General features: G+C 32.8%; 1 protein-coding gene and 1 pseudogene across 1 annotated transcript in view; one reads left to right on the top strand and one right to left on the bottom strand.

Moving 5' to 3' along the window:
• Positions 1 to 19,917, bottom strand: part of Cftr (CF transmembrane conductance regulator) — a 191,361-nt gene that overhangs the window by 58,136 nt on the left and 113,308 nt on the right. The window contains exons 12-16 of the mRNA XM_076853473.2: positions 14,714 to 14,808; positions 10,869 to 10,955; positions 7,487 to 8,207; positions 5,878 to 6,006; positions 17 to 54 (exon numbers count right to left, since the gene is read on the bottom strand). Coding sequence (XP_076709588.1) covers positions 17 to 54; positions 5,878 to 6,006; positions 7,487 to 8,207; positions 10,869 to 10,955; positions 14,714 to 14,808 — 1,070 coding nt within the window. The remainder of the gene's footprint in view (positions 1 to 16; positions 55 to 5,877; positions 6,007 to 7,486; positions 8,208 to 10,868; positions 10,956 to 14,713; positions 14,809 to 19,917) is intronic.
• On the top strand, positions 8,344 to 9,332 carry LOC143411763 (large ribosomal subunit protein eL33 pseudogene; annotated as a pseudogene).

The following is a 19,917-nucleotide window of genomic DNA, read 5'->3' as shown; positions in this document are numbered from 1 at the left end:
GACATAAAATACTCACTTTTTCAGTAGCCACAACACAACCAAAGAAGCAGCCACCTGGAATGGAACAACACACAGTTGATTTATTTTTTCTAACATCAATACTTATTCTTTCTATGTATGCCTCTATCTTCAATATGACTAGCAGCATGCATACAAACATTTTCATTATTGTTTGCTTTCCTGGGTCCAGCAGATGCAATAAGGGTTCTAAGCATCATTATTTGTGGTAAGAACACATTAAGTTTATGGAACTCAGTTTTCACTGAGGTAAATAAAGCCAATTCTTTCCTTCATTCAACAGGTACTACTCACTGAACCTCACAAAAGAAGTAAGATTATAGCTAAATGTTTTAAATAATACACTTTATTTTTTACCAGCAGATCATTTATCTCTTTGGTTGCCCAAAATAATTTCATTTGGTGTGTAATGATTATGGATGATTAATTCTTGTGAGAACAATTAATTATTGGAAAAGATGAGATTAATATTTATGAAAATAAAAAGTTTGACAGTGTATAACTGCATAGTTTATGAATTAAGATAAGTTACATTCAGGTTAAAACACATTATCAGTATGAGAATTTCTTAGTAATTAGGACTTTCTCAAGGTAAAGACATTCAGCTGAGGAATAAATGTTCTATACCATACCCCCCCCAAAAAAAATTTTTAAACAACTTCAATTTTTATAGCCTTTTATATTTAAATTATCTGTGCTCTGTTCTATATCAATTTGACATTCCATTCTCATAAACCTTGTGGAGAAATCTAATCTCATTCTGATACCATCACAATTGTCATGTTAGAATGACTGAAATGTAAGAAATCATACAATTAGCTAAATATTAACTTTATCAGAGAATGAAATAGAAAAAGCAAGCAATTGTGAATAAGGTGATTTTGGAAAGGTGTACAGAATAAAAATAAAGTGGGGAGAAATAAATTCACTTGGAATAAGGGTCTAGCATTTCATTCTTGAATTTACCTTAAGGCCACTATATTAAAAAAAAAAAAAAAACTCAAGGGGAACATTTAGCATCAATTAAGAAATTACACTTTGAAGTACTATACTTTAAAAAGGTGTATGCATTTTAGTTAAATTTACATATCAGAGGCACATAGAATGATGAAAAGTCTAATGGTGTTGTTCGCACTTTCCTGCTTTTCTTCATTGTACCAATAGCCTCCATGCACTCTCTCAAAAAAAGAAAAACTATCTTGCTTTCATTGAGATTCATAAAAATTTTAAATGACATGAAACCCAGGATAGTCTAGACTTTCCAAAAGTCTTTGTTCCCATACAAATGTGTTCCTATTTCTTCCAACTAATCAAATTACTCAAGATCTAAGATAAGTGTACATGCTTTGAGTCACTCTTTTATTATTATAGTCCCCCTTTGTTCCAATTAAAGGAGTGTCAATAATGCTGGCATTGCCAACTTCTCTGAATGTGAATACATCTCAGTAAAAATATAATGTTTACTAATGGAACAATGCCCAAAGCAGTTTTCTAAAGAACTGGCCCAGTCATTGTAATATAAAGCTATCTCCTGACTCTATCCACATGGAATTACAAACTCAAACTGCTTTTATTGACTAGAGTCAAAACATTTTCAAGAACTCCACATATTGGTTTTAGTAAAATTATTTGAGGCACATAGAAATATTTGAGTCCATTCTATCACTTCATTTCCAAAATGCTTAGAGTTTATAAAGTTAACACAATTTCTGATAGAGTGATAGTCCCAGATGATTAGCAAAAAGGTTTTCCATTTCTCAGGGTTTTAAACATCATTCCATACCAAATAGAATGCAGTATACTTTAATACATATTTTTCAATATTTTACTGGCCAAATCATTCCTTAAAATATAGATTCATGATCAGAAAAGTGCTCTAAGAGAATTGCCATCAGTTAGCATAGGAAGTAATACCATGGGATTTCTCTACATCCTCATATTCCTAACAATGTAAAGCCACTCAGAGATTCCTTATTAACAGAGAGAAAGGAAGTCATTTAATTAAAAAAAAAATAAAGCAGTTCTCTGACATTTTGCTAAAAACCATCGAATAGAAGATCTGAAAAGGACCTTCAGAAGCTTCAATCAACTACACCCTCTGATAGTTGCAAAGGAAAAGAAAACATCTCCTAGTCTATTCTTGGCATTCTTCTCTATCAAATCAGTGATGTACAGCCAAGCATGTCCACTAGAAAGACAAGTGCAGTAGAAATGTTAAAGCCTGTTTGTTTGGTGTAAATATCTAAGAACTTAACAGAAGATATTATTCTGTAGAGGAGAAAATATTACAAAAATAGAAAGGGAGACTGATTCCTTCTTCAAAATGACACACTCATGTTAAAAGTTAGCAAACTGAATAAACCAAACAAATACATTCAGTTTAGCAGTCCTGAAAAAAAGAATTTTTAAATGTAAAAATGGGGGGAAGGTTAAGTATATCATATTGCAAAAGAGAAGCATATTGAACCTATTCTGTAAAAACATAAATCTGAATTAAAATATTACTCTTATTAAAATTTTAAAAAGTAAGTCACTTCCATGGAGAAAAAAATATATATCTTAACATTTTTTTAAAGTTTTTCAATAATAAATATGGTGCCCCGAAGAGAGTTTAAAAGAACTACACTATCATGCTGAATTAGCATCTGTACCATGATATGGAGTATCAGTGAGATGTTCCAATGGTAATAAGAAATGGACACCCTAGAATTAGGAAAGAAGCTTAAAAAAAAAAAAAACTATGTAAATTTTGATTCAAAGAAAGCAACAAAATTGTGAACAATATTGAATGATCTGTTTAGATGTATAATTGTGCACATAATTTAAAAATCAGTATTTTTCTCTATTACCATATTTTCATTATTCAAAATTTTAGAGCTAGATAACTGGCAGTGCCTATAGGATATTGGCCAAAAAGCCACAAGATTTATTTTTTTATTTCTTGTCCAGAAAAGAACACTATTAATCATTTTTCCCATTAAGAAGGCAATTTTTATAATAATTGTGAAAGGTTAACTAATATGGGTAGTTATATAGCATTTATATCTTCTTTCATTATTTAGTTCCTTGCCCTAAACTTCTCTTTTGTTTTGCTGGTCCTGGAGGGAATTAAACCCAGGAGTGCTTTACTAATGAGCTACATCCCCGGTCCTTTTTATTTTTTACTTTGAGATAGGGTCTTTCTAAATTGCTGAGGGTCTCACTAAATTGCTGATACTGACTTTGAACTTATGATCCTCCTGCCTCAGCCTCCGAAGTAGTGGGGATTACAGGTATGCATCACCATGCTTAGCATTGTCTTCTTAAGTGAGTAAATACTATTGTATACATGTGTGGGAATTAGCTAATTACACATCATTCTGTAAGTAGTTAATTACACATCATTTTGAAAGGTACCTAACTAAGTTCAATTTTATGGAGCTGCATGAGACTCACATCTTAAAAATTAACAGAAATTACCACCACAATCAGGCACTTTTTTCTTGCATAAGTCTAAGAAATCAAGTAACGTGATATTTCAGTATGGAGGGATCAAATCATTAATAAGGACTGGTTGAGATTAAAATAGGGCACAGGCTGGGTTCCATTCACATTAATGTTAGTCATTTGACAGGGCTGAAATTAATGAGGTGCATTTGAAGTACATTTCAATACAATATTTATTACTCATATGTGGGCATCAAATTACCCAACCTTTTATTTTTGTTAAAGAGTAAAAGGAATTATTGGAATTATATCACTGTTATGGACTTGTTCACCTCAAACTATCTTGAGATTTATAATGATATTAATGGATAACAGCAATTAGCATTGCTCCTTCTGTCCCAAGCCCTACATTAAGTATTTAATAATCACAATGTCTCCCATGAAATGGCCCACTTATCTGGTATTATTTCAATATCCATTATACAGATGAGTAACTGGAGTCTCAGAGAGCTTAACTAACTTTCTCAGTTTCATAGTATTAATAAGACAAATTTCGGAGTCACACCCAGTCATTCTGATTCCAGGGTTGGCACTATACTACATATTAATTTAAGTCTCCATTTGGTTAGTTAATTTAAAACAGCATGGCAAAAAAAGGGATAGTACCAAAACTCAAAGGTCAATTGGAAACCAGTGGTTTTCTGTTGAAGCAGCATCTACATTTTTTTTGTTGTATACCTTTAGATATTTAGCACTATTTTACAAGATCATGGAAGGTAATGATACTTCATGTAGCCTTCTTAATTGAGGATGGAAGCAGCCAAAAAATAGGGGAAAATGTACAATTATAAGTTTGTGTTTCAGTTATTTACACATTTCTATTGTGGTTCTTCACCAAGGCCATTTTTTCCTCGAAGGCAGAATGGGGCAACAGGTTAGATCTACACTACGACATATCCATGTTCTCAGGAATAAATGTTGGGGGTAATCATTCACAAGAATAATCCAATCCATAAACCTGTTTTGTCATGTCTACATGCTGTTCCTTTGTTGGTTCTTATTTAATCAACTACTCACATTTTGGGGGAGCAGGTACTGGGTATTGAACTCAGGGTCACTCAACCACTGAGCAACATCCCCAGTCCTATTTTGTATTTTATTTAGAGACAGGGCCTCACTGAGTTGCTTACTGCCTTGCTGTTGCTGAGGCTTTGAACTTTCAATCCTTCTGCCTCAGCCTCCCAAGCCACTGGAATTACAGGCATGCACCACCACACCCAGCTAACTACTCATATTTTAAAGTGGGAAAATTTTACAAGACAAAAAAAAAACTGGATCTCTATCTTCACAAATGATATTTGTTAAATGAACACATGGTAAGCCCTTGGTGCTGAGTTATGCTTGTCCTTTTCAGACAACCAGGGGGCAAATTCTCTCTACTCAACTTCTCTGTCACTTCCCTCACTGATGTCTCCTGCTAGGACCCTTTGTATTTCCATGGGTGTCCAAATCTTAAAAAAAAAAAAAGCCTCATCCTCCCCCAGGTTCAGGAAGTGCTTGTGCTGTGACCTGCCATGCTATTTCTACCTCCATCTGACTTTTAACTTGGTGATATGAAGCCCAACAGAAGCCTGGTAAAGAAACTACAATGGAGGTCTTAAAGACAACACAGTTTATGCAAGGAAGTGTATGATTTGAGTCTCTAAAAAGGTTGTTTAAAATTATTCCTAAGTCATTAGTATATATTTACCTTTTGTGTGTGTGTATGTGTGTGTGTGTGTGTGTGTGTGTATGTGAAGACAGTTAATAAATTTAGAATTTAGTGAAGAATTATTTTTAGTACTTAATTTCAAATTATATAGGCCATCTACTCTGATCCTTTTAATTATTCTATTAAAAATTCTTCATATCTAAAAAAATTCTTCATATCTAAAGATATAATGCACAAAATGAAAGTTATAGGTAAAATTATACTATATTTGGGGTCCATGCTAAATGAATCCTTAGTTATTCTTTCCCCCTCTATCCACACACACACACATCCACACACACATAAACACAAAACTGCTGGGTAACTATTTGAAAGGATGGATATGTTAATTTGCTACATGATAGTAATCTTGTTATAATCTATATGAATCCCATAATAGTATGTTGTATATCTTAAATATACACAATAAAATGTATTTTAAAAATACTCTGCAATTTCAGTATGTATATTTGGGGCACATTTTATTTGCTATGTATGAAATAATAAAATACCAACAGTGATTATAATTATGGATTTTCAAAATCTAACAATAACACTATATATCATAATTACATACATAATAAATGTGTAGACATGCATTTATATGTGTGTGTGCATATGAATATATATAGTGCCTCTTGAAACTATTCTTAATTTAACTTTAAATCACAGAATATCCTTACCTCAGCCAGAAAAACAACTAAGCACCAAATTAGCACAAAAATCAAGCTCTTGTGGATAGTGATGTATCGAAGATATGTGTTCCACGTGGTCACAGCAGGTATGCTCTCTACATCATCAAAAAAGCATTCCTGAAAAAGAGCCATGATTATTACAATGAGACAACATCATTTCATATCATCACTGCAGTTTTATTTTGAATGTGTGGAAATAAAGGAACATTACTTGAAGCTAAGTGAACTAATGCCACATGTGATATCATTCCAAAGGCAATATGAAGTCCATGGAGCAACAAAGCTTTTTGGAAACTGTGAAACACTGTACTTTTTAAAAATTCTACAAGTATTGGGTATATAATTGTATTATTGTAGGATGATTTTAGTAGTTAAATGCTCAACAGTGTCATACCTTTTAAAAAATGAATGGTATCATCAATATGAAGCTTCACAGATCTCTCCTTGATTTAAGTTGTTTCTTCCAGTGTTCATGGACAAGTCATTTGGCATTTTCCTAGATACAAAGGTCTCCCAATAGACTGAAAATCAGCTTGGGTTTGTGCATTCTTCAGTAGCAAAGGGTTATACCTCTTTATGGATATGATTTAAATTATGTAATTCTACTTCTGGTATAATTATAATCCAGAAATTTTTAAAAACTTTTGACAGATATATTTTAAAAGTTGAAAAAAATGGGATTCCAGATAGTCAAAGAGAAATTACAGGTTTTTTTTTTTTTTTTTGTCTCATGAAGTCCACATAATTTGTAAATGAAACACTAGATCACAAAGATAGGTCCAATAAAATTGTAATAGAGCATACTGGCTTGAAGCACAGATTTTTAAAGTCAGATAGGCCTGTATTTGAATTCAAGCTCCACTTCTAACATCTGCATTGAGGCAAAATGCTGAAGTTGTCTGAAATTCCATTTCCTCATCAATAAATGAGGACAATGATTTATACTATCTAACATAGTAGTGGGGACTGAGTCTACACTGCTTGGTACTAGAAGTAATCAATAAATAGTAACTATTATTAGTCAAATAAATCATTTTTTCAAATTAAATTTGAGGATTTAAATTTAAATTCATTAATAATAATAATAGTAATAATTTTAAAAAGAGAAAAAAGCCCATACCGTTAAGAATGACATCTAAGTCAGAATGTGAGTTGGTTCTGTTGAAAGACTAGATGTTTATACTCCTTCTATAGGTTATGTTCATTCAGACATAGTTCTTGGTTTACACATAATTGAAGCTATTTGTTTATATATTTATTTATATTTATACTTCACTTCATCTCACAGATGTTTCAAGTGGTAATAAAGCAGATTCTTTTTAATGTATAATAATGAATAACACTGCCTAGTAAAGAATCTAATGCTAAATCCTTGCTTTGGCTTATAAAATATTTTATGGGATGATGGATATATATCCACTGTAATTGGAAATATTGATTGTTTTACATTTTGAAATTGCTTACATATGGACTTTGGACTTCCTAAGTCTTAAGATAAAATCCCATCCTAACCTGATAATTTGGGTAAATTTTGCTATGTAATACATATCATATTGTACCTGATTATATTGGAGGGGCACTAAAAATTTATGCATACCTTTAAATCTTCTTCATTAATTTCTTCACTGATTTCTAAGCCACTCTCTTGAGACAAACGTCTTGAATAGATATCCATTTCAGTGAAATTTGTCTGAGGGGCCAGTGACATTTTTCGTGTAGTTGTTGTCCTCCGGTGGATGCTTGGCCCCTGGTTCACGGAGTGTGTCATCAGGTTTAGAACAGACTGTCTCCTTCGGCCCTGAAATGTGGGGCCAGTGTTGATCACATTGCAGCGAGGCAGGATGGCCTCCCCCTGCTCAGAATCTGGAATTAGGGACAGCCTTCTCTCTAAGGGCTCATCAGAATCATCTTCCATGCCATTTCCTTGTAATGGGGTCTTTTGTACAATTGAAAATTTTCTCATTGAGTTGATTGGATTGAGAATAGAGTTCTTCCTTTTTTCCCCAAACTCTCCAGTCTGTTTAAAAGATTGTTTTTTTGTTTCATTCCAAGAGACAGAAGCATCTCCTTCTAATGAGAAACGGCGCAATGTCTCTGTTAGGATTGAATTTCTTCTTTCCACACTAAACTGGTCAAAAGAATCATATCCCATGAGCTTTGAACTAAAGTCCGGCCGTAGATTTTGTAGTTCAGAAAATGTCCCATAAAAATAGCTGCTACCTTCATGCAAAATTAATATTTTGTCAGCCTTCTTTAAATGTTCCATTTTAGAAGTGACCAAAATCCTAGTTTTGTTAGCCATCAATTTACACACACAGCTTAAAGAACATAAAAAGATAAAAATATCAATTTCATAAATACTTTTATTATAATAACATGAACTTCATCTTAGCATTTTATTAATGTTTCATTATATAAAATCTCTACCATACCATTTTATTATTATATGAAAAAATGATTCTAAAAGTAAACATTGTAACTAATTTGGTGCCTCTTGAATTATTACAGTATGAAATAGCATGCCATATTGTAAAGTTGAATGTTAACAGCTCTAGAATAAAATTAAATTGCTGATATTCACTAGACATCTGAATTTGAGTAAATCACTTACCCTTTGAGTCTGTATTTCTCTTGAAAATGAGGAATTTTTTTAGATAACCTTTGGTGTCTCTAGCAGTCTTTATTTCTACATATCTTATAAAGTGCCAAAGATTTCTTGTTGTTTAAATTTTCTATTAATTGAATTCCTCTTATATTTTAAATTGACCATATTAAGACTAATATGATGGTTAAAACAAGTGAAAATTAGATTATAATAAATTTGACCCTCTTCTAATAAAAATTTTTCCCAATCTAGAAATTAATCCTGACTGCAATCTTCTAGGGGATCTCAGTTACTTTTAACTACTAAAACCTTATATATCATATAGAAAGAGGCATCATTATACTCTCATGTATGAAGACAACACAAATGTCGCAAAGTTTATAATGGTTAAGAGATTACTTATCATAGTCACAAGATTTATTAAAATAGTATTTTGGGTGTTAATTTAACTAAATTTTGCTCTTCCTGCCATGTTAGAGTCTGGAGAGGCCTGCCGGGAACAGGACTTCTAAAAGGCAGACATCCTTGGAAGGATATGGTGCAAGGGCATTTTGGTGGCTCTAAGAGGGGTCTCCAGAACAAACCAGAACATCCTGCTCATTTTAAAGTCAAAGGGGTGTTTATGCCTGAAATGAAACTGATTTCTACTGTGTAGAAGCAAAGAAGAGCACAGTGACTCCTGGCAGCAAACTGAACAAAACCAGAGGAATCTGGGGAAAGGTAACTCATGCTCATGGAAACAATGGCATCAATCATGTTAAATTCCAAAGCAACCAGACTTCTGGGTAAGGCTCTTGGATACTGAATCCTTATGATGCTGTACCCTTTAAGGGTTTGAACGCATAAAAAGTAAAATTAACTGATTAATTAAGTGGGATTTATGTTCTTATAATTTTTTTGAATAACAGTAAAAATTTATTGTCCTAAATTGAGTTGCTTTATGCTTAAAAATGGTGGAGGTTATCTAACATTTTTAAGAGTATAGAAGTCAGAGCACTGTACATAATGGCCATTGAGGACAATTATGGAGATTTAGAAGATAATGGGATTTTAAAATGAGATCTAAATACAAGACCATATTGTAAGGAGTGGATTGAATAAGCTTTAGGGAAAGTAGAAAGGTGATTGCCTTCCTTTTAGGTTAAGAATAAGTGTGAGAAACTTAAAACAAACTCAAAGTGCTTTATAATAGCAGACACTTTTCCATACAGATTGTGTTGGAAGTTAAAATGGGAACTGGGAATAGTTTGAATGGAGAGCATATTGATTATACTTTGCAATTTTATTTAGAGAAGCTGAAATGAAACCGCCTTGGGATTTGTGAATGGACAGACTATTCTAGTATATATCACTTCACTGAGAGTAATGTAAGTTGAAAATGTCTAACAGAAAAATGCCACATGATTCCTCCTCAGAAAACCTAATGCCTGGACAGGTAGCTTTCCTTGGCTTCATATTTTAATATAATAAAGGATAGGATTGAAGTAGCAAAATTTAAATGGAACTAAGCAGATGTCCAGAATATTTCCAAGGTTAAGGTTGTGCTAAAATAAAAATTTGAGCACAAGCAATAAATAAATAAATTTAACTAAATTCTAGGAAAGATGCTTGTAAAAATAATGCAGACTTTTACACAAATACACACACACAAACACACACACCTTGCTTTATTGCTTAAAATCTTTGTTTCTAAGAGACTATAATGACTATTCTCCCAATAAACTATTTTATAGTACGTGAAATCATTTTGAAGCTTTGAAATCAAGTCATATAACTAACAGTTATTATTGTTATTATGATTATTATTATGATGATTATTATTATTATAAATAACTAACTGTTATTCTTAGGAACTTCACATAAGTGGAACTCGAAAATTAGCTAACAAGGAAATGTAAGGAAATCTCTGCATGACTGAGGAGATTTTTTTAAGGAAGCACTGAGGTAAATGCATAGACTAAGCATTCATCATTCAACTATTCCACGTGTTTAGTTCCTTGAAGAGTTCACTATTTTACTATTTACTAAGGAAACAGAAAAAATCACTAAGATACAAAAGTGTAAATAAAAATTTTTTAAGTATAATAACGAATTAAAACACTATAAGATACATTGCAGGCAAAAATATTGTAAAATCTACATAGATAGCAACTGTTATAACAGTATAGCAAAGGAATAAATTGGTTTAGCATGTGATAATTAGAAAGGTTTTAAGGGAAGTAATTGTCAGTCTAGGCCATGTGTAAGCACCATGTTACATTCTGCCATCCTGAGTTGCAACAATGGTGGGTGTATTTCTCAAGAGGTAATATGCCATCTACCATGGTATAGTCATTTTTTCTTGTCTTTTAAGCAAGTTATTCCGAGAACATACCTTTCAAATATTTCCTTTTCAGTTAAAACATCTAGGTATCCAAAAGGTGAGTCTAATAGGTACAAATCAGCATCTTTGTATACTGCTCTAAAAAGAAAATAAAATTTAAATTAATTGTCTCAATAGTTTCCATATCACTAAGTATAGATGATTAAAAAAAACAGTCTACTGTTATGTTACAGTATGGTCATCACTTCTATTCACTGCAATAAAACTGTTCACAACATAAAGCAGAAGTAGCATTGTTAGAAAATTTTTTTATTTATGTGTCTTTAATAGTGTAGATTATTTTAAATAATAATAATAATATTTAAATAATAATAAATTTAAATAATAATAAATAGTAATAATAAGTCACAAATGATTTTGTGGCTTTTTATAGTACTTCAAAAAATGATGAAATATTTTTGCTCACTGCAAGTGATAAAATCATGCTAAGTGAAATAACCCAATCCCCCTAAATCAAAGGAGAATGTTCTCTTTGATGTGTAGATGATAACATACAATAAGGTGGGGGGATTTAAATTTACTGGATTAGACTAAGGGGAATGAAGGGAAGGGAGGGAGGATGGAAATATAAAAGACTGTAGAATGAATCAAACATAACTTTCCTAGGTTCATATATGAACACACGACCAGTGAAACTCCACATTATGTCCAACTTCAAGAATGGAATCCTAATTAGAATAAGTCATTCATTATGTGTGTGTAATATGTCAAAATACACTCTACTATTGTGTATACCAAAAAAGAAGAAAAAAAGTTATAAACTAAATAACACCATATGGTACAATTTAAAATATTGTCTTAAAAACTTTTTAACAATATTATGTATTTAAAGCCAGGGATCATGCTATGTGCAGGAATACAATTTTAAAATTATAGTCACTTCCCTAGAAGAGTTTGCATCTTGGTGGGGAAATAAATAAGAAGGTCAACGACTTCAAACTGTAAAATGTCAGAGACAGAAAATAAATTACAGTAGTGTTGTAAATTTTTAAAAAATATTTTTCAATGTGTTCACTGCATTCACAAGTTGATACCAGTGCTGTCATGACTGTATAATTGATGCAGCTTTTTGCACCTTTAGTCTTCATCTCTGAACCACTTTTATAAAAGTTCCAAGTAAGAAAAGAATTAAAATTTCACAATACAAATTTTTGTCCATATTCAATTACTTTTTAAGTTAATAGTAACATTTTTTAAGCAAGTAAAATCTCCATCAAGTTGATTTAGAACAGTTTTAAGATGTAGTTCCTATGTTAACAAACATGAGATGATTTCATCATAACATTTAAATTTTCAGGTATGATTATAAGTAATTATATCTCTCACCCAACTGTTTGGGATTCTGAGCATATATATGTAATTATAGAAACTTTTATAATAAAGAAAATGGAATCCAGAAAACAAATAATGAGAGAAATAATGGAAGAATTCAGAAATAGCAAAAACTCAAAGTAAAATCTAAAATAAATTTTATATTGTAAACTAATTGTTACAGTTTAGAAATCAGGTATCCCCCAAAGGCTCCTGTGTTAATGCAGAAATATTCTGTAGTGAAATGACAGGAATATGAGAACTGTAACCTAATCAATCCATTCTAGTTCGAATGTACTAACTGGGTGGTAATTGGAGACTGGTGGGGCATGGTTGGAGGAGGTGAACCACTGGAAGTGTGAATCTTCCCTGTGGCCCTTTCCCTGTCTCCTCTCTCTTTGCTTCCTGGTCATAATGAGGTGAGCAGTTCTCCTCCACCATGCCCTTTCTGCCATGATGTGCTGCCTCACCTTGGCCCATAGCAATGGAGTCGGCAGACTATGGAGTGAACCTCTGAAACTATAAGCCCAAACAAACTTTTCCTCCTCTAAGTTGTTCTTCTGAGGTACGTTTGGTCACAACAACAACAACAAAAAAGTTAATTAACACACAAAGTTTGAAGACAATGTGAAATAACTAAAGGACACAATCAAAATGTACACTTACAGTACATTGCGCACATTTATACATGACTCTTACTTCTGTCTTTATGTTAGATGGTCTAAATTTGTTTTGTCCACTCTGAAACTTTGGAGCTTAAGTTTAGAAATGGAGTGTTTAGAAATGGAGCTATTCAGCGGTGATTAGAATTAGATGTTGTTATCAAGGTTGAAATGTATCTAATTCTAATCACTTCTAAATAGAGGCTTAATGGAAGAAAAAAAAAGAGAGAGAGAGAGAGAGAGAGAGAGAGAGAGACCAGCCCATACACAGGTTCTTTATCTCTTACCATGTGAATTCCTGTGCTGCCTCAGATTCTGTCAGCATCGGGTCATCACCAGACAGAGGTGGCCCCTTGACCAGAACTTTGAGCCAAACCTCTTTTCTTTATGACTTTCCCAACCCATGGCATTGTATTATTGGCAACATAGAATGAATTAAGACACTCTCCTTCATATCTATAACCACAGCTTCTCAAGAGATTAGAAATAATATATTTATTGTCAAAAACTGGACAACACATTTTACATACAGATCAGAATTACAAAAAGACATTATTTCTAGTAGCATCTCAAATTGTGTGTGCCATAAAATAAGACCAAACACACTGGTAAATACAAACTCTACATTGAATGTCTAGAAACCATATTCCTAAGCCATATTCCTTACCTAACTCTAGGATGGAATGTTTAAGTTAAGTTGTTGATTCACACATATATTAATCAATTTGCCATTATTCAGAATTCATAACCTTTGTTTGTTAACTGTCCATATCTACTACTTCACAGTGCAAACTCAAGACAAAGGAAGAGTTTAAAGCAGAGTCAGGAAGACCTGGTTCAGATTGTGACTCCACCATTTCCCTGTGTGGCTGTTGACAAGTTAATGTCTAATAGACTCAATTATCTCATGATTTCTTCTGAAAAGCAAAGATAAAAAATCTTTGTTTGCAGGGTTGGAGATCACATACATGTTGGCGCGCGCGCACACACACACACACACACACACACACACCTAGAATGGTACCAGGCAACTGCAAATGCTCAATGTTAGTTTCTTGTCTGTTTTTGGAAGTAGGAGAAAGTGAAGGAAGGGAGTCAACACATTAACAAAGCAATAAAATTGATTTCTTCTTAGTAACTTTTGCAACAGTAAGAATTTGTTCAAATAAAACTGGAGGAATATTTGACATCCCACATCACTAATAAATTTTTAAACTGAAAGTTATAATTTAACCACGTTTCCTTCTTGACACAAATGAACCATATGTAATTCTCTGACAGCTTCTAGATGCTTACTCCAAGAATGTCTCTATCAAGGGAACTTCCATACCCACTATGTCAGATGTGTTTGTCCTATTTTATTTTAAAGAGTAGACTTTAAGCCAATTGGCATAATTTGTCTTATTTTTATTGTGGAAATGATAAATTATGTTGAAAATTTTTGAAGACTTAGGTTTAGTTAAACCAAGAAGTATAAACAGAAGCCTAAACTAGGTGTGTAAATTGTGGAAATAGGGGCAATGACAGAGTGTTTGATAGAATCAATAGAAATTTATATCCTCTCTTTCCTTGTTTTATGTAGGATTCCAGAGCTTTCTATTTACAGTAAACTGTACCACAAGACAAACAAGCATACACACTCTAAAATAAGGGAATTCATTTTGATAAAGTCATTATTTTCAACAAATGTGAACAACTGTATCATCTATGTCTCTTAAAGGTGACTCAACCCATTAGTCATAAAAGCCCCCATTTTTTTTTTTCAATTTCAGAAACAGAATATAAAGCAATAGAAAAGTGTCTGTAATATTTTACATGCAATATTACATCAAATAGTTTCTAGACCAACAATCAGATACTCACCTTGCTAAAGAAATCCGCGCACGTTGCCCTCCGCTCAGTGTGATTCCACCTTCTCCAAGGACTATGTTGTCTTTCTCTGCGAACTTGGAGATGTCCTGTTATCCAAAGCAAAAAATTAGAGAGGAAATTTGGTATGTTGAATCTGAAATTGAAAAGTATATCTCCTTTCAAATAAAATCAGATATCAGACTACTACTTTAGCCAAAGTTGAAATTCTGAATGCTGCATCTCAATTATTTCAAATGCAAGTCATTTAGTTGATTAAGATAACATACCTATTTTTTTAATTTCTTAAAGTAATTTTTCTTTGATTTTTAAAATGTCATTCATGCTCATTAAATAATAATTGAAAAATATTAAAAAGTAAAATATATGTATATTCTTGGACATATAAATATGTGTACTGATCACCCATGGCCCATTACACAAACTCAAGTGCAATTAACATGCTAAATAAGTATACTTCTCTCCATTCTAAACTTAATCTATACAGAAAATCACCAAAAATAAATTAACCTTTTACTAAGAGAAACTAACACTATATGCACCCTCTGCAATAGTGTCTAAGCATCTTCAAATGGGCTGCAATGGGTACAAGGCAATTTCTTTCCATAGTTTTTTTCATTTGCTCTCTTTTTCTTCCTCACCCATCTTCAGCAACTCATTCCTCTATCCTCTCCCCCTCCATTCTGCCTCTACTGTCACATTCCTGCAGTTCCTGTCATCCTTTCTCCCAGCTAATGAACTTCTCAGTGGCAGCAACCATTGTAGGCATTGTATCAGAAGGTCCTTAACTACAGACTGTATAAGTCTAATTTAGAAGGTAAGCCATAATCCAGGAGAAAGCCAAAAACAAGCTGAACAATTTAATTAAGCATTTTAAGATGAATTCTAAAACAGTACATAATTAATTAGCAAATTAATTGTACAAACAACAGAAGAATCTACACAATAGATAGAAAAAATGCTTGAGGTTTTCTGAAAGAGATGAGGTTTCACCTTGGCTGTGAAGAATGAGAAGAGTTAGATAAGGTCTAATCTCTCTTTAATCCAAAAGAAGCTCGCTCTCGCTCTCTCTCTCTCTCTCTCTCTCTCTCTCTCTCTCTCTCTCTTTCTCTTTCCAACCCTTTTGTTTCACCTTCTTCTCTTTACCCTCTTCCTTAAAGTTCTTTTCCGTCACTGACTTTGTTTATCTTTTGCAATGCAGAAATAATTCATCAGTGATATCTGTATTTAAAGCATTAGCAAGGTTACTTTTATTATTCATCTATTTCTTTTGTGTACCATATGAAATTAAGTAGAACCTCACACACAAAACTCCAAACACAAAGTAGATAAATTAATTAATGATCACTTGTGTTAAGAACTACTTGGCAGCTCCTGCAGGCTAGAACCATGCTAGAAGTCACTGACTCCAAGGAACTATTGCTATCAACATTTCTGACTTCAGGTAACTAAAAGCTTGGGATCAAAAATACTGGGAAGTTTGAGAAGATGCAGCAGGACTTGGTGGAATCTGAAGCATAGGTTCTGGAGAAATAAGTATAACAGAGAGAACATCAAGACCCATACAGCCCTGTATATGAAGAGGACCTTCAGAGATAATTAGATATGTGAAAGCAAGTACTCCTGTTGCTTTCTACCTGGACTAGTGGTCATTCTTTGGATCAACCCATAAATTGGGCCACTTACCTATGACTCCATCCAAATAAAAAGAATCACAGCCACACTTGTAACTGAACTCTTTAGCTCTACTAGAGGAGCACTTCCATGAACACCTAGTTCTTTAAGCCTTTAAGTTTTTTTTTTTCTTTAAGTTTTATTGAAAGTAGCAAACCAGTTTACATGTTTATTTCTTCATCCCTGCCCCAGGTTTTCCTTCCCCCAAATCCATCTCATTTAAAATTTAAAAAAATCTTTTAAAATCTTTTAGAGGGAGGGAGGGAGGGAAGGAGGGAGGAAAGGAGAGGGAGAGAGAGCGAAAGAGAGAGAGACAGAGAGGGAAGAAGGAAGAAAAGGGAAAAGAGGGAGGTAAGAAGGAAGAAATCATTCTCATATGATTAGATTAAGAGCAATCTTTTAATAAAAGAGTAAGTTTTCTAATACATTTTAAAAGCCTTGCTATTTTTGTTATGAAGCTTTGTTCAGAAGCTGCTGAAATTATGTTTTCTTAATTTTCAAATATAAGGTCAACATAGTACAAGTTAAATTAGTTTAAAATTTTTAAAAATTAAACTCAAAGTATCATTACCTATCCTGAGAATATTATTATGACACCGTGAAATTCAGGGAATGGATTATGAATTCAGAGATGAAAATTCCTAGCATGATGCAAGAATTTAATAAAGATTTATAGAATAAAAGATGATGAAAGGAAGAGAGATGGGAAGGGAGGTGACTAATTAAGTCACAAATAAAGAAATGTATCTGTCTCTCTATGTATCTTGGGTGAGGAGGTGGGGAGTGAATCCCACCATGTTCTGGAGATCCTGATTTCCCAGGGAATACTTCTCTAATAGATCACATACCAAAACAGCAATTCAAACAGAAGGAGCCAGCCCCTAGCAATCTGCAAACAAAATGGAAAGAAAAATGAAGAAAGGCATACAGAGAAGAGAAAGGAAATTGGATAAGAAAAAAATGGCAAAAGGAGTAGATATATATTTTTAAAAAAGCAAAAGGATATTGGCAGAAAAAGAGATAAGAAAACTGAAGAGAAAGAGACAAAAATAAAATAAAGATAACGAACTACAATCTATACTTTAGTAAATATCCCTGCTGAATTTAAATGCCTGAAGATAACAAATATAATTTTATTACATTAATTTTCTTAAGATAGTATAAACAAAAGGTTATATAAGCCAAAATTCTCCCTTAGGAGATTACATAATATCTGTATTTTAAAGAAGTCAAAATATTCACTAAATACAAAGCAATAAAATAAAATATGATAATTTAAACAAAATACTTTAGATTATAAAATAAAACTTTAAACAAAATAGAAAATATATGTGGCAACCAGAGAACAAAATGACTTCTTTTCTAGTCCTGTCTCCATTATCAACTAACAAATAGCTTGAGGCCAAATCTGTTTTGGATCTCATTTCTCCATTTATAAAATGGGGATAATATAGCAGTATCTTCCTTTAAAGTGGTTTTAAAAATGAACTTAATATAAAGAAATTGGTACATAATATACACTCAAACATTGGTGAGCTTTGCCGTTTTTAAATAAGATCTTTGTCAATGATCTGAATATGACATTCCCCTTTTGCTTTGAGTAGAATGCCACACAATGTGATAATAAGCCCTAGTCTCCCATTAGAGGAAAAGCAGATTCTTCACATTGAATTACACAGCCTTAATTAGTGTGTTATTATAAGGACTTTATGAGGGATGATCAATGGAAAAAGCTCTGGACTTAGAATCAGAAGCCATGGGTATAAGACCCAGGTTTGCACAAAGTTGCCAGATGTACTATTATTGAAATTATTATGTATATGGTCTTGGACTTTCAGACAGAAAAGGAGATATCACCACAGACATTTCAGAAATCCACAGGACTATTTTGAAAACCTGTATTCCAATAAATTAGAAAATCCAGAAGATCTTGATTAATTTCTAAACACATATGACCTACCCAGACTGAATCAAGGGGACATACAAACAAAAAGGTTGAAGCAGTAATGAAAAGCTTTTAAACAAAGAAAATCCCAGGACCAGATAAATTTTCAGTTGAATTCTACCAGACCTTTAAAGAAGAACTGAAACCAATCCTCCTCAAATTCGTAGAAAGGGAGTGAAGGCTCCCAAATTTATTATACGAAGCCAATATTACTCTGATACCAAAACTAGATAAGGAACCATCAAGGAATGAGAACTAGAGACCAATATACCTGATGAACATAGATACCAAAATCGTACTAAATGTGAAAGGATATTATTAGAAGAAATACTTGTGTAAAAGGAAACATGGAGATAGGCAGGGAAGACTGTGAGATCTCATGCAAATGGGATCCCCAAGTGAAGGAAAAAGGAATAGAAAGTTGGACTGGGCAATTAGAATTCCTTTTCAGTCCAAGGAAGGGTTGGAAATCTATGAGCCAAAAATCAGCCAATAAAATCTTGCATCTCACATTACAGATTTGCTTTTATATCCCCACACACTCATTCATTCATGTGGAAGAAGTAGTCTCATGATAAACTCAGTGAAGGATTTCAATACACAACTTGAGCCCTCTTGCAATTATGTTCCCTGTAGGAGAGGTTGGTAAGACACACTTCATGGCCACCACAATAACTTACATGCACACACACACAAATAGCAAATAAAATGAAATCAGAATGGTTAACAAACATGAAAATATGTATAATCTCTCATGTAATCACAGAACTGCAAATAAGAATGATAGAGGTAAAGAAAGAGAAATCAAAGTTTCAACAATTAAAATCAATAACAGGAACTTTCAAAGATATGAGGAATAAAGGTTGGTGGTGCTATACATAGGTTCAGCTGCTTTAAAGTTTAATTTGGTAGTACTTAGTGAAATTTAAATTTGTGTATTCTCCTGTGACCTGCAATTCCACTGAGAAGATTTTATGCCAAAAATAACTTATAAAGATTTTCGTTTCAGTATTGAACAACCCAAATGTTCGTCAATAAAATAAAATTCAATGAACTATGAGTACAACACAGTGGTTCAAAAAAGCAATGAAATAGATTTCTGTATATCAGATCTCAAAAAGACAATAAGAGCCAAGAAGCAAGGGAAAGGATGATGTACACAAATTATACCACATACATAAATTTTAAAGCTGCACAAACAAAACTACTAAATATTGTCCATAGATAACCATATGTATATATGGTTGTAAAATAATTTAAATAGATTGGAAAAGTGCATAGTTCATTCATAATGGCAAATGACAAAGCTTGGAGTTCTGTGCCAGAATGATGATGACAAGGACAGAGTCCTACTAGGAATTGTGTAGACCCCTAACAGCGTAGTTAAGAAAATAGGGATGCTGGGAAAGTTTCCTGTCTAGAATACACATTAGTAGCATTACCTTTTAAAAGTATGAATAATGACCTTTAAAAGTATGGAAATAATAAATTCCTGCATCTGAAAAGATTTGATGTTCTGTGCCAAGTGTCTGGCTCCTTTTTCTGAACTGAAACCATTTGTTAATGGAAATGTATATTT

Source organism: Callospermophilus lateralis, chromosome 1, assembly GCF_048772815.1.
Source record: "Callospermophilus lateralis isolate mCalLat2 chromosome 1, mCalLat2.hap1, whole genome shotgun sequence".
NCBI lineage: Eukaryota > Metazoa > Chordata > Mammalia > Rodentia > Sciuridae > Callospermophilus > Callospermophilus lateralis.
The sequence above is the reverse complement of the archived record's forward strand: the minus strand, read 5'-3'. Positions and strand labels throughout refer to the sequence as shown.